Source organism: Thalassophryne amazonica, chromosome 12 (assembly GCF_902500255.1).
Source record: "Thalassophryne amazonica chromosome 12, fThaAma1.1, whole genome shotgun sequence".
Taxonomy (NCBI): Eukaryota; Metazoa; Chordata; class Actinopteri; order Batrachoidiformes; family Batrachoididae; genus Thalassophryne; species Thalassophryne amazonica.
Genome location: NC_047114.1, coordinates 102,483,876 through 102,499,683, shown reverse-complemented (window position 1 = coordinate 102,499,683; position 15,808 = coordinate 102,483,876). Strand labels below are relative to the sequence as shown.

The 15,808-nt window shown below is 40.7% G+C and overlaps 1 protein-coding gene across 2 annotated transcripts in view; it reads right to left on the bottom strand.

Annotated features, from left to right (window-relative positions):
- fastk (Fas-activated serine/threonine kinase) overlaps positions 1-13,487 on the bottom strand; it is a 37,300-nt gene extending 23,813 nt beyond the window's left edge. For both annotated transcript variants that reach the window (XM_034183067.1, XM_034183066.1), the window contains exons 1-2: positions 13,367-13,487; positions 11,911-12,784 (exon numbers count right to left, since the gene is read on the bottom strand). In XM_034183067.1, coding sequence (XP_034038958.1) covers positions 11,911-12,742 — 832 coding nt within the window. In that variant the 5' untranslated portion in view covers positions 12,743-12,784; positions 13,367-13,487. The remainder of the gene's footprint in view (positions 1-11,910; positions 12,785-13,366) is intronic.
- Positions 13,488-15,808: the final 2,321 nt, after the last annotated feature.

Genomic DNA, 15,808 nt, shown 5'->3' with positions numbered 1-15,808 from the left:
GCTTTAAACTCAGCAATCAATCACAAAAACAATCATCAGATAATCAATAGCAGAAGTATAAGATGCTCAGAGAGTGCAGACCCCGTCAGGACAACAATGGAAGACCATTATTGCATCACAAAGGGCATCCAATGTTTACAATGTCATCAGGAAGGAAGGTTAAGGAAAGAGATAAAGGATCAGCTTTTCTCTGACGGGCATCATCTCGACACAAAACACAGACACACACACAAAAACAACACAGCTTCTCTGTGTGTCAGTGGACCTGATGTTTGGTTCGAGTTTAACGGACGTCATGTCAGTTCAAGATGTGTTGCGGGTTAACGGCCGTCATGTCAGCTAAAGATGTGTTGCGGGTTAACGGACGTCATGTCAGTTAAAGATGTGTTGCGGGTTAACGGACGTCATGTCAGTTAAAGATGTGTTGCGGGTTAACGGACGTCATGTCAGTTAAAGATGTGTTGCGGGTTAACGGACGTCATGTCAGTTAAAGATGTGTTAAAGATCTGATAAGACTTAAATGATGGTTCTTGGTCCAGTGAGACATCGGCCACAATTTGACCAGTTAACACTCAGCCTCGGCTCGTGTGTCATACATCACCCTGACAAAGTGAGGAAACCTTGGGGTAATTTTTGATCCTACGTTGTCCCTTGACCTCCACACTTGGAGTCATTTTTGATCAGGATATGTCATTCAAAGCGCATATTAAACAAATATGTAGGACTGCCTTTTTGCATTTACGCAATATCTCTAAAATTAGAAAGGTCTTGTCTCAGAGTGATGCTGAAAAACTAATTCATGCATTTATTTCCTCTAGGCTGGACTATTGTAATTCATTATTATCAGGTTGTCCTAAAAGTTCCCTAAAAAGCCTTCAGTTGGTTCAGAATGCTGCAGCTAGAGTACTGACGGGGACTAGCAGGAGAGAGCATATCTCACCCGTGTTGGCCTCTCTTCATTGGCTTCCTGTTAATTCTAGAATAGAATTTAAAATTCTTCTTCTTACTTATAAGGTTTTGAATAATCAGGTCCCATCTTATCTTAGGGACCTCGTAGTACCATATTACCCCATTAGAGCACTTCGCTCTCAGACTGCGGGCTTACTTGTAGCTCCTAGGGTTTGTAAGAGTAGAATGGGAGGCAGAGCCTTCAGCTTTCAGGCTCCTCTCCTGTGGAACCAGCTCCCAATTCAGATCAGGGAGACAGATACCCTCTCTACTTTTAAGATTAGGCTTTAAAACTTTCCTTTTCGCTAAGGCTTATAGTTAGGGCTGGATCGGGTGACCCTGGACCATCCCTTGGTTATGCTGCTTTAGTCGTAGATTGTGGGGGGGTTCCCATGATGCACTGTTTCTTTCTCTTTTTGCTCCGTATGCATCACTCTGCATTCAATCATTAGTGATCGATCTCTGCCCCCCTTCACGGCATGTCTTTTTCCTGGTTTTTTCCCTCAGCCCCAACCAGTCTCAGCAGAAGACTGCCCCTCCCTGAGCATGGTTCTGCTGGAGGTTTCTTCCTGTTAAAAGGGAGTTTTTCCTTCCCACTGTTGCCAAGTGCTTGCTCATAGGGGGTCGTTTTGACCGTTGGGGTTTTTCATAATTATTGTATGGCCTTGCCTTGCAATATGGAGCGCCTTGGGGCAACTGTTTGTTGTGATTTGGCGCTATATAAGAAAAAAGTTGATGGTTGATGGTTGATGATTTGTCCCATCCTGTCTATGGCTGATGCTGAGACCATGATCTATGCATTTATCTCTTCCAGGTTGGACTACTGCAATGTTCTGTTTTCTGGTTTGCTGCAGTCCAGCATTAATTGGATCAACTGGTTCAAAATGCTGCTGCCAGACTTCTGACATGAAGCAGAAAGTTTTTTTTTTTATATATATATACTTTATTTTTTCCATTAGAACATTTCACAAAAAATAAAAACAGAAGAAAAACAGACAAAAAGAGAAAACAGAGAACAGTTTGGGGGATATACAGTAAGTATCACAGGTAGAAAGTAGAGAAAAATAATACAGATGCCGAGCGTATAAAACAAAGTCATAAAGATTGTGTGTTGTCACCTCTTTTAAAAAAGTATGTGTTCCATTTTTCCCAAAAGTCATCTCCCTTTTGGAGTCTTAAGCTAAAAGTCAAGCGCTCCATGCTTTGGATATTGTTAATAATGGCCATCCACTGACTGGTAGTGGGAGGGTCCCTGCTAAGCCATGGCTTAGTTATGGCTTTTTTTACCTGCTGCCATCATGATTTTTAAAATGTAAGTATCAGCTTTTGGTATATTTTTGTCCATATTCCCCAAATAAAAAGATAAGCAAGTAAATTCAATATCATAACCTAAAACATCTTTGACAGTACAGTGAACTCCCTCCCAGGACACCCCCAGAAAATGTGAGTGGTCAGCGGGACAGTGACCACATTCCCGCCAGCATTCAGGTGGACGGCCAGTTTGTTTTGATGTCTGCTTTGGGGTTATAAAGTACCTAATACTATTCTTCCAAGAGAAATATCTCCACATTTGTGAATTTGTATTAGTAATTTGCGTTTCGATTATTGTTTCCCATTGCTCAGACGCGATATTAAATCCAAGTTCCTTCTCCCATTTCTCCTTAACATAAAATGTAGAGTTACCTTTTAGTTTAACTAGATTCCAATATAGTTCACCAATTATTTTCCTGGTCAGTTTTGATTTGTAAGCCTTAATGAACATTTGTGTAATGGGTGATACATTCTCTACAGGAAGATTTTTTATATGTTTGACATAAAAATGACGAAGTTGGAGATATCTATAAAAATCCTGTCGACCTAACCCGTATCACTCAGACATAGTTTTAAAGTCAATAAATTCTTGATTGTCCAATAGGAGGCACAGTGCAGTAATCCCATGTCTTCCCCATTGTATGTAACTCCTATCAATTTGGGCTGGTTCATAGTCAGAGTCATGCACTGGCCACATTAGAACACGGATTTCTTTTTGAAGATTAAACCGTTTGACCAGGTATAACCAGATATTAATTGAAAAGTCTACCCACTGATTCTGAATGTTACATTGTTTAATAGCTGTCACATTACTTAATAAACTGTAATGGTTTATTCAACAATAACTCCATGGCCTTCCATGTTGCTGTAATCAGTACTGCACCAGAGCATAAGTGGTCTTAGCTGTGCAGCAATGTAGTAATCTTTGAGACATGGTAAACCCATCCCACCGCTTGGCTTGGGTAATTGTAGAGTTTTATATCTTATCCTAGGGGCTTTACCATTCCAAACAAAACGGGAAATGGTTTTGTCCCATTCTCTAAACTGGCACTCAGGAATCTGAACAGGTAATGACTGAAACAAGTACAGTAATCTCGGCAAGACGTTTGTTTTTATTACCATTATTCTATTACCCAAATCAAGAGGTAAAGAGGCCCATCTATCTAAATCTTCTTTTATACGTGTGTTAATGGACAGATAGTTTTGTCATAAAGTTCTAATAGGTTTTTAGTAAGTCTTACCCCTAAATATTTAATTAAGTTGGAATCCCAGTCAAATTTGTATTTTGTTTTGAGATCTTGTGTTGGGTTAAAATTAAAAACCAAGGCTTGTGTCTTCTCAATGTTAAGGGTATAACCTGACAGGTCACCATATATTTGTAGCAGGTCCATCAACTTGGGGATACTGGTTTCTGGATCCCTCAAACTGACTAACACATCATCAGTGTGGAGACATATCTTATACTGAGCCCCTTATTGTTATACCCTGTAAGCCTGGGTCCTGCCTTATTACTTGAGCAAGTGGCTCAATAAATAAGTTGAACAACGCTGGGCTAGCAGGGCACCCTGGATGCCACCCGCGTTGTAGCCGTATAGTTCCGGAAAGACTCCTGTTAACTTTAATTCTCGCAATAGGACATGTGTATAAAGTTCTAATACCATTAATAAAATCGATATGAAAGCCAAATTTTTCCATCATTTTGTAAAGAAACTCCCAGCCCACTGAATCAAAAGCTTTCTCAGCGTCCATACTAAGCAAAATGGCTGTCAGATTTTCCTTTTTAATAAATTCTATTGTATGGAGGGTCCTAATATTATCTTGGATCTGCCTGCCAGTAATAAACCCAGTTTGATCTTCATCAATCAAAAACTGCATTATTTCCTCCATCCTTTTAGCTAATACAGCCGCGAAGATTTTATAATCCTGGTTCAGGACACTGATCGGCCTGTAAGATCCACACTGAGACAAATCCTTCCCCTCCTTAGGAATAACTGAGATGGTAGCTTCCCTCCAAGACGGAGGTAAAGGGCCCCCCTTAAATATAAAGTTAAAAGTTCTAACCGTTATTGGTGGTAATAACGAAGATGGTAATAACGTGGTGGTAATAACGAATAACGAACGCCAATAATGAAGCAAAAAGTTTGACCACATTACACCGGTTCTAGCATCCCTTCATTGGCTTCTGGTCTCTTTGAAATCTGACTTGAAGGTGTTGTTAGTGGCCTACAAGATTGTTCACGGTCTGGCACCTCCCTACCTGGCCAACCTGGTTGAGCCCTTTGTACTGACTCGGCCCTACGTTCACAGGGTGCAGGTCTGCTATGTGTTCCTAGGATAAACAAAAAGTCAGGGGTTACAGAGCATTTTCATACCGTGCCCCAGCTCTGTGGAACGATCTGCCCGCCCACATCCAGCAATCAGACTCTGTGGAGACTTTTAAATCTAGACTGCAGACACATTTTTTTCCTCTGTTTTATCATTAGTATTTTATGTTACTGCGTGTCTTTTTATTCTTTTTACTAATTTATGTCAGCCTGAATCCGTCAGATCTCAGAAGCTAAGCAGAGCAGGATCTGGTTAGTACTTGGATGGGAGACCTCTTTGGAACAGTAGCGGCTGTGTCTGTTTCTCCAGGTAAAACTGGAGTTGCATCAGGAAGGACATCCGGCGTAGAACTTGTGCCAATTACCAATGCGGATCTGGCTGTATCCGCTGTGGTGACCCCGAACAAAAAACCAGGAGCAGCCGAATGGACAACAAGTTTTTATTTTTAATCTTTTAATTCATTTTGTTCTGCTTTTTGAATGATGTTTTGTGAAGTGACTTGAGGCAACCTCGTCACGATTTGGCTATGAATTTGATTTTTGATTTTCATTTGTGGGTTAATGGATGTCAGTTAAAGATGTGTTGTTAGTACAACCCCAATTCCACTGAAGTTTGGATGTTGTGTAAAATGTAAATAAAAACAGAATACAATGATTTTCAAATCCTCTTCAACCTATATTCAATTGAATAAACCACAAAGACAAGATATTTAATGTTCAAACTGATAAACTTTGTTGTTTTTGTGCAAATATTTGCTCATTTTGAAATGGATGCCTGCAACACGTTTCCAAAAAGCTGGGACAGTGGTATGTTTACCGCTGTGTTACATCACCTTTCCTTCTAACAACACTCAAGAAGCGTTTGGGAACTGAGGACACTAATTGTTGAAGCTTTGTAGGTGGAATTCTTTCCCATTCTTGCTTGATGTACGACTTCAGTTGTTCAACAGTCCGGGGTCTCCGTTGTCGTATTTTGTGCTTCATAATGCGCCACACATTTTCAATGGGTGACAGGTCTGGACTGCAGGCAGGCCAGTCTAGTACCCGCACTCTTTTACTACGAAGCCATGCTGTTGTAACACGTGCAGAATGTGGCTTGGCATTGTCTTGCTGAAAAAAGCAGGGACGTCCCTGAAAAAGACGTTGCTTGGATGGCAGCATGTGTTGCTCCAAAACCTGGATGTACCTTTCAGCATTGATGGTGCCATCACAGCTGTGTAAGTTGTCCATACCATGGGCACTAACACACCCCCATACCATCACAGATGCTGGCTTTTGAACTTTGCTCTGGTAACAATCTGGATGGTCTTTTTCCTCTTTTGTCCAGAGGACACGACGTCCATGATTTCCAAAAACAATCTGAAATGTGGACTCATCAGACCACAGCACACTTTTCCACTTTGCGTCTGTCCATTTCAAATGAGCTCGGGCCCAGAGAAGGCAGTGGCATTTCTGGATGTTGTTGATGTTTGGCTTTCACTTTGCATGGTAGAGTTTTAACTTGCACTTGTAGATGTAGCGACGAACTGTGTTAACTGCCGATGGTTTTCTGAAGTGTTCCTGAGCCCACGCAGTAAAATCCTTTACACAATGATGTTGGTTTTTAATGCAGTGCCACCTGAGGGACTGAAGGTCACGGACATTCAGTGTTGGTTTTCGGCCTTGCTGCTTACATGGAGAAAGTTCTCCAGATTCTCTGAATCTTCTGATTATATTATGGACTGTAAATGATGGAATCCCTAAATTCCTTGCAATTGAACATTGAGAAACATTGTTCTTAAACTTCACTGCCCCACTCCACTTTGGACATTTGTTCTTGAGCATTGTTTTTTATTTTTTTTATCTTAGTTTAGGATACAATACGCTCTTTCTCTTACTCTCATGAGGAGGCACAGAAAATTGTTGTCATGGACTCATTACTGAATGATGAACATCTGGCAGCCTCAGCTCAAATGAGGAAACCACAGCTTGATTTACGGAGACTACTTGAGAAGGATTTGAAGCTTAAATGGCACATTATATCGCTGTCAGATTATTGGAAGCAGCAACGCATTCCTCGGGGTCTTCGCATATCCAAGTTTCCATCTTTTGGTCAAGAAGATATTGCTTTTAAAAATAAGTGGGAATCCATCTTAAATAAATGCTCTATGGACTTGATGCTGCTCCTCACTGAGGAGGGCAAAGCACAAAGAGACAAGTTACAGGTGGAGATATTAGAAAGTAAAGCCTCACTTTCTGCAGTGGATCAATCAGACCTTAAGTACAGGATGATCTAAAGAAGGTGGAAGCATTCATTAAGAAGATCAAACTGCAAAAATTTAAAAGGCATTTGGAGGACTATCAACATGGTATTATTTATCGCCGGAACAATCGCTCTTCTGGTTTCCAGGAGCACCATCCAAGAAGAGTGTCTTTCAACCTGTCCAGCAGCGAGGACGAGGGAAGATCTTCCGACTCTTGTGATCTGGATTTTTCCGAGAACGAGTGGCCACCCCTGTCTTCCACACATTCCCTATTAAAGGCAAAACACAACGAGGTAGAAGAAGAAAGAAGACCAGGCCCACTGAAAAGAAACCTGAGGAGCAGGACTCGGAGACAATATCGGCGGTAATCAGCCTCTCCGATTCTATTTTGAATACAACCCCTGGCAAAAATTATGGAATCACTGGCCTCGGAGGATGTTCATTCAGTTGTTTAATTTTGTAGAAAAAAAGCAGATCACAGACATGACACAAAACTAAAGTCATTTCAAATGGCAACTTTCTGGCTTTAAGAAACACTATAAGAAATCAGGAAAAAAAATTGTGGCAGTCAGTAACGGTTACTTTTTTAGACCAAGCAGAGGAAAAAAATATGGACTCACTCAATTCTGAGGAATAAATGATGGAATCATGAAAACCAAAAGAACGCTCCAACACATCACTAGTATTTTGTTGCACCAACTCTGGCTTTTATAACAGCTTGCAGTCTCTGAGGCATGGACTTAATGAGTGACAAACAGTACTCTTCATCAATCTGGCTCCAACTTTCTCTGATTGCTGTTGCCAGATCAGCTTTGCAGGTTGGAGCCTTGTCATGGACCATTTTCTTCAACTTCCACCAAAGATTTTCAATTGGATTAAGATCCGGTCTATTTGCAGGCCATGACATTGACCCTATGTGTCTTTTTGCAAGGAATGTTTTCAGTTTTTGCTCTATGGCAAGATGCATTATCATCTTGAAAAATGATTTCATCATCCCCAAACATCCTTTCAATTGATGGGATAAGAAAAGTGTCCAAAATATCAACGTAAACTTGTGCATTTATTGATGATGTAATGACAGCCATCTCCCCAGTGCCTTTACCTGACATGCAGCCCCATATCATCAATGACTGTGGAAATTTACATGTTCTCTTCAGGCAGTCATCTTTATAAATCTCATTGGAATGGCACCAAACAAAAGTTCCAGCATCATCACCTTGCCCAATGCAGATTCGAGATTCATCACTGAATATGACTTTCATCCAGTCATCCACAGTCCACGATTGCTTTTCCTTAGCCCATTGTAACCTTGTTTTTTTCTGTTTAGGTGTTAATGATGGCTTTCGTTTAGCTTTTCTGTATGGAAATCCCATTTCCTTTAGGCGGTTTCTTACAGTTCGGTCACAGACGTTGACTCCAGTTTCCTCCCATTCGTTCCTCATTTGTTTTGTTGTGCATTTTTTATTTTTCAGACATATTGCTTTAAGTTTTCTGTCTTGACGCTTTGATGTCTTCCTTGGTCTACCAGTATGTTTGCCTTTAACAACCTTCCCATGTTGTTTGTATTTGGTCCAGAGTTTAGACACAGCTGACTGTGAACAACCAACATCTTTTGCAACATTGCGTGATGATTTACTCTCTTTTAAGAGTTTGATAAGCCTCTCCTTTGTTTCAACTGACATCTCTCGTGTTGGAGCCATGATTCATGTCAGTCCACTTGGTGCAACAGCTCTCCAAGGTGTGATCACTCCTTTTTAGATGCAGACTAACGAGCAGATCTGATTTGATGCAGGTGTTAGTTTTGGGGATGAAAATTTACAGGGTGATTCCATAATTTATTCCTCAGAATTGAGTGATTCCATATTTTTTTCCCTCTGCTTGGTCTAAAAAGTAACCATTACTGACTGCCACAATTATTTTTCCTGATTTCTTATAGTGTTTCTTAAAGCCAAAAAGTTGCCATTTGAAATGACTTTAGTTTTGTGTCATGTCTGTGATCTGCTTTTTTTCTACAAAATTAAACAACTGAATGAACATCCTCCGAGGCCGGTGATTCCATAATTATTGCCAGGGGTTGTAATGAACATATCAATATGTTGTCAAAGGGTTTTTCTTTTGCCCCAAGCCACAATATTAATGAATTTCAGACCAGGGTGAATTTGTTTTGTTTCTACTGAAACTTACATCTCAGGGCTTGGTATCCTAATACTGTCAATTTTCATACTGACTCTAGTACTGCTCATTCCATGGGGAGTGTTGCTGCATCTACCCATTTTAAGCCTCAATCTAAATTCTCACCTGTTGTATCTAATCCTACACTTCTTACCTTCACCAGAAAAATTGATTATGAGGTGGATAAACTTATGCAAGTAAAAACATTTGTTCCAAAGAAGAATCTTACTTATAAGGAATGTATAAGCTCTTAAGGAACTGTCTGCAAACCCCGATATTATTATTTGTCCAGGTGATAAGGGTGGGGCTGTGGTCGTATTATCTAAAGATGAATACATAAAAGAGGCTCATTGACAGCTAGGTACGAGGCATTATGATAGACTCTATAATAATCCATTGTCAGAAATGAACAGACAATTTGATTCCCTCATCGAGGAGGTACATCAGTTGGCTATTATTAATGACAATGAGTTTGGGTTTTTGAAAGTTGAACATCCAGTGTTGGCAGCCTTTTATTTGTTGCCAAAGGTGCATAAAGGACCAAAGGACAACCCTCCTGGATGTCCTATTATATCTGGTAATGGCACACTTACTGAGCCTCCTCCCAAGTATATTGATTACTTCATAAAGCCGTTGGTAAGAAAATGTCCATCCTTCATTGAGGACACCACTGATGTATTGAATACAATCGTGATGTTGACAGACATTAAGGATCATTTTCTTGTGACAATGGATGTTGAAAGTTTGTATACTAATATTGAACATCAAGAAGGACTCTTTGCTCTAAGAAGTTTTCTCACTGGGAGTAACATTCTGAAAAATTGCTGTGATTTTTTGCTTAAACTTACAGACTGGGTTAGTCATAAAAATATTTTTATTTTTATGGATGAATTGTATCTTCAAAAGATTGGTGTCCCTATGGGTTCCTGTTTTTCTCCCAATTATGCATGTTTATTTCTGGGTTTATGGGAGAACAACTTTGTCCTGAATCCAGTTAATCCATATTATCATTATATCACCTGGTATGGTCGTTATATTGATGACATCTTGTTGATTTTTGATGGTAAGTTGGAGGACCTAATGGATTTTCATCAATATGTAAATTCTATTAACCCCAATATTAAATTATCAACTGAATATTCAAAGAGTAGTATTAATTTTTTGGACTTGTTAATTTTTAAAGGTGGAGACGATAAATTACATACTATTCTCTACAGAAAAACTACATCACGTAATACTATTCTAAGAGCAGATTCTTTCCACCCTCAACACCTTAAAAGAAATATCCCTTGCGGTCAATTTCAACGTTTACGCTGTATTTGCTATGAGGATGAGGAGTTTTCTGAACAGGCTGAGGTTATGTCCAGCAGATTTCTGGACAGGGCTAACAAACCAACAGTGATCAAAAAAGCATGTGACAGAGCTCAGTCTCTGACTGACTAAAAATAAAAATTATAGACCACTGGATATGTCGTGCCCCATGTTTGTCACTACTTACAGTGTTTGTTCATTGATAACTGGTCAATACTTACAAGTGATCCTGAGCTAAACAAAGTGTTTCCGGAACCACCTCTTTTTTCATTTAGACATGCACCAAACCTGAGGGACAAACTAATGCATTCTCATCTCTTACCAGATACAAAAACTACATGGTTAAAAAAAAAACAACAACAGGAACGTTCAAATGTTTGAATTGTCCTCATTGTTACAATGTTAGCCAAACTAAGACCTTTATGGACGTTCACAATAATACGTCATTTAAACAATTTGACTTTATTAATTGTAATACTACTTTTGTTGTTTATCGCCTATTTTGTCCTTGTCCAGAAGGGATTTTCTATGTTGGTCGAACTAAGAGGCGTTTAAGAGATCGCCTTGCAGAACATAAATATGCAATTAGAGTCAATAACCAGGACTATCCAATGGCGAGGCATTTTAATATGCATCATAATGCCAATGACTCTCTCCTCTAAATTGAAGCAATTGAACATATCAAACCTCTTACAAGACGAGGAGATAGACAACTGAAACTAAATCAACGAGAGGCTTATTGGATTCACAAATTAAAAGCTTGTGTCTATCCTGGATTAAATGAGAATTTAGATTTGTTTTGTTTTCTGTAACTATGCACTGAAGGGGGAATGATGACTGAAGGCGAGTCACCTTTTTCTCTGGAGGCGGGTTAGTTCTCTGCTGTCTCACCTGCTTCCCACACCTGTGTCTGATTGTTTTTTTGTGCTGTGGGCATGCCTAGTTTTTTACTTCCTTTTTAAGTCAAGTTTGTTTGTCTATATTTTTTTATGTAAGCCCTGAGGAAGACCTGGTTGGTGGAAACATGTCGGCTTGGCCATTATACTGAAGGCCTTTTAATACATCCTTGTGCAGCTCATATTTTTGGAGTGGCTGGACTTCATTTGTTTTTGTTATTGTTCTTAAACTGGTGGACTGTTTTTTTCATGCAGTTGTTCACAAAGTGGTGATCCTCACCCCATCTGTGGATGTAAACGGCTGAGACTTTTGGGGATGCTCCTTTAATACCCAATCATGACACTCACCTGTTTCCAAACAGGTGTTCTTTGAGCATTCATCAACTTTCCCAGTCTTTTGTTGCCCTGTCCCAACGTTTTTGAAACGTGTTGCAGGCATCCATTTCAAAATGAGCAAATATTTGCATAAAAACAAAAAAGTTTATCAGTTTGAACATTAAATATCTTGTCTTTGTGGTGTATTCAGTTGAATATAGGTTGAAGAGGATTTGAAAATCATTGTATTCTGTTTTTATTTACATTTTACACAGCGTCCCAACTTCATTGGAATGGGGTTGAAAACGGGCTTCATGTCAGTTAAAGATGTGTTGTGGGTTAACAGATGTCAGTTAAAGGTTGGTTCGTCAGGGCCTCTGACTGACTCACCCAGAGCTGCCACAGCATACAGACAATTGACGATGCTGAAGTTGTCAAACTTGGCACAGTCACTGATAATGGAGTTGCACAGTGTCTGGAAATCCTGATGTTCCAGAATTTGATGGCCGTCACGCCCCTCCCCTCCTCCAGACGGAGCTTCAGCATCAGGGTCACCATCCACGCTGGGCTGCGGTGGCACTGCACCCTGCAGCAACTGTCCAATCTTCTGCAGGGCGACGGGGTAGTGGTTGTGGGAGATCTTACCGGGGTTCTGGGTGACCCAGCGTAGCACCTCATCAGGTTGACGTGAGCGCTCAATTAGACGTTTCATGGTGAAGAATGTGTCATAACTCATCTTGTCGTGGATGAAGTTCCACGTCTTCTTTTTACTCCCGGTGTAAGTCATGGGGCCTCCATATGCGTGAAGGTGGGTGTGGTGCTGGTATTGAGGGTGGGGGGGGAGCCCTGGTGGAGCCAGGTGGGTGGGCTGCGGGTGAGGATGCAGATGAGGATGATAGTGGTGGGGGCTGTGGAAGTGTGCCCCCCTATGTGTGTCAGGGCGACTCTGGTACAGCGGGTAAGTGGCGGTAGGTGGGACCGGGTGAGGGTGGTGGGGGAGGTGTGAGGGATGAGGCGCCTCCATCACAGTCAGTCCTGCTCTTTGCCCAGGCTTACCCCCACCTCCTCCTCCTCCCCTAGGACCTCCTCCTCCTCCGCTCCCCACAGTGCTGTAGAGGCGAGTGGTGTACATGGTGACAGACTGAACAACAGGATGGGAGGAGCAGGGTTGGAGGGGGCGGGTCCTGCTCAGGAGGCACCACCCATTGAACAAACGCAGCATAGTCCAACAGCCACACCAACCGGAGGAAACAATAAGACACTCCTACAGACACACAGGGGGGCAGGGTTTGGAATCACTGATGTTGTTCTCTGCTGTCAGACGTAAATTCACACATATTTTATCACTTTGGTCACATTTCACTTCCTGTGTTGATGCTAAATGACATCAGTACATCACCAGTTCCGCTAACATTCACCTATGCGCTGATCACTCATGCTAATACTAGCAGTGTTGCGCTTCAACACACGTTCAAAAGATAAAACTTTAAATGACATGAGATCAGACAGGAGTCTGTGTGGACTGTTTGCAGATGACACGGTCAAAGTGAGAGCAGGAGGAGAGACAGATGGGGACTGAAAGACAGAGACAGGACAAGAACAGGAGGTTTATGGACGTGCTGAGGGAAGACAAGCAGGTGTTTGGCGGGACAGAGGACAGAGACGGACACAGACTCTGATGGAGGGTTAACTTTAGCTTAGCTGCTAATTGCAACGGCTAAGTCAAGCTAAGTGTCAGCTCCAGCTGTTAGTATGTCAACACTAGATTCTTCGCCCTTCTTTTCTCCAGCATCGCTGCGTTAAACAGGCTCACTAACCGCCTTAAAGACGTTAATAATACACTGACCTCATAACTCCGCGCCGCTGTTAGCTCCTCTGCTAACCGGTTAAAGAGTTAGCGGCTCCTCCACAGAAGACATCTTTTTCCCAGCATGCAATGGCATGTGCCACTGACCGCCGAGCAACCATCCGCCATGTTGCTACTCCCTTGTTGCTGGCTGTGGTCACCATGGAAATATAGACCTGCAATGGACGCGCGCGTCTCAATCTATTTTTTTTTTCCCAAAACTTTATTTCAACAAATACAATCTCGAACAAAGCACAAGGCCACAAAAAAGTCAGTATGAACGTTATAAACTGAAAGAGATATACAACCCCTGTCAAAAATGATGGAATCACCGGCCTCGGAGGATGTTCATTCAGTTGTTTAATTTTGTAGAAAAAAAGCAGATCACAGACATGACACAAAACTAAAGTCATTTCAAATGGCAACTTTCTGGCTTTAAGAAACACTATAAGAAATCAAGAAAAAAGATTGTGGCAGTCAGTAACGGTTACTTTTTTAGACCAAGCAGAGGAAAAAAATATGGAATCATTCAATTCTGAGGAAAAAATGATGGAATCATGAAAAACAAAAGAACGCTCCAACACATCACTAGTATTTTGTTGCACCACCTCTGGCTTTTCTAACAGCTTGCAGTCTCTGAGGCATGGACTTAATGAGTGACAAACAGTACTCTTCATCAATCTGGCTCCAACTTTCTCTGATTGCTGTTGCCAGATCAGCTTTGCAGGTTGGAGCCTTGTCATGGACCATTTTCTTCAACTTCCACCAAAGATTTTCAATTGGATTAAGATCCGGACTATTTGCAGGCCATGACATTGACCCTATGTGTCTTTTTGCAAGGAATGTTTTCACAGTTTTTGCTCTATGGCAAGATGCATTATCATCTTGAAAAATGATTTCATCATCCCCAAACATCCTTTCAATTGATGGGATAAGAAAAGTGTCCAAAATATCAACGTAAACTTGTGCAATTATTGATGATGTAATGACAGCCATCTCCCCAGTGCCTTTACCTGACATGCAGCCCCATATCATCAATGACTGTGGAAATTTACATGTTCTCTTCAGGCAGTCATCTTTATATTGGAACGGCACCAAACAAAAGTTCCAGCATCATCACCTTGCCCAATGCAGATTCGAGATTCATCACTGAATATGACTTTCATCCAGTCATCCACAGTCCACAATTGCTTTTCCTTAGCCCATTGTAACCTTGTTTTTTTTCTGTTTAGGTGTTAATGATGGCTTTCGTTTAGCTTTTCTGTATGTAAATCCCATTTCCTTTAGGAGGTTTCTTACAGTTCGGTCACAGACGTTGACTCCAGTTTCCTCCCATTCGTTCCTCATTTGTTTTGTTGTGCATTTTTCGATTTTTGAGACATATTGCTTTAAGTTTTCTGTCTTGATGCTTTGATGTCTTCCTTGGTCTACCAGTATGTTTGCCTTTAACAACCTTCCCATGTTGTTTGTATTTGGTCCAGAGTTTAGACACAGCTGACTGTGAACAACCAACATCTTTTGCAACATTGCGTGATGATTTACTCTCTTTTAAGAGTTTGATAATCCTCTCCTTTGTTTCAATTGACATCTCTCGTGTTGGAGCCATGATTCATGTCAGTCCACTTGGTGCAACAGCTCTCCAAGGTGTGATCACTCCTTTTTAGATGCAGACTAACGAGCAGATCTGATTTGATGCAGGTGTTAGTTTTGGGGATGAAAATTTACAGGGTGATAATTTTTTCCTCAGAATTGAGTGACTCCATATTTTTTCCCTCTGCTTGGTCTAAAAAAGTAACCGTTACTGACTGCCACAATCTTTTTTTCTTGATTTCTTATAGTGTTTCTTAAATCCAGAAAGTTGCCATTTGAAATGACTTTAGTTTTGTGTCATGTCTGTGATCTGCTTTTTTTCTACAAAATTAAACAACTGAATGAACATCCTCCGAGGCCGGTGATTCCATCATTTTTGACAGGGGTTGTACACGATATACAAGAAAAATAAAAAAAAAGGCGTCAGCGTGTGTTTTCTTTTTTTTAGTCTTTAGAAAAAAAGTTCAAAGTTCACAGGGAAAAGTTCATAGTTTTGAAAGTTCATAGTCTTTAGAGAAAGTTCAAAGTTCACGGAGAAGAGTTCATAGACTTTAGAAATAGCTCACAGATAAGGTCATGAAGTTTTTGGTTCAAAGATCATTGCTTGACAACTGCAAAAAAATAAGAGAAGAGTTTCATGGCTTTCGGTTGCTTCATATCTTCCAAAGATTTCATGTAGAGGTCAAAGTCATTCTTGAAGTAGGAAAACGTAGGGAGACATTTTTGACATTTGCTTTTGTGGATACAAAATTTGGCAAGACATAAAATGACATTAATGCAGAGTTCTTCTTTCTTATTCTTACTCAGAAAACCAAAAGTAATATTATCTCTTGTAAAATTAATTGTTGATGG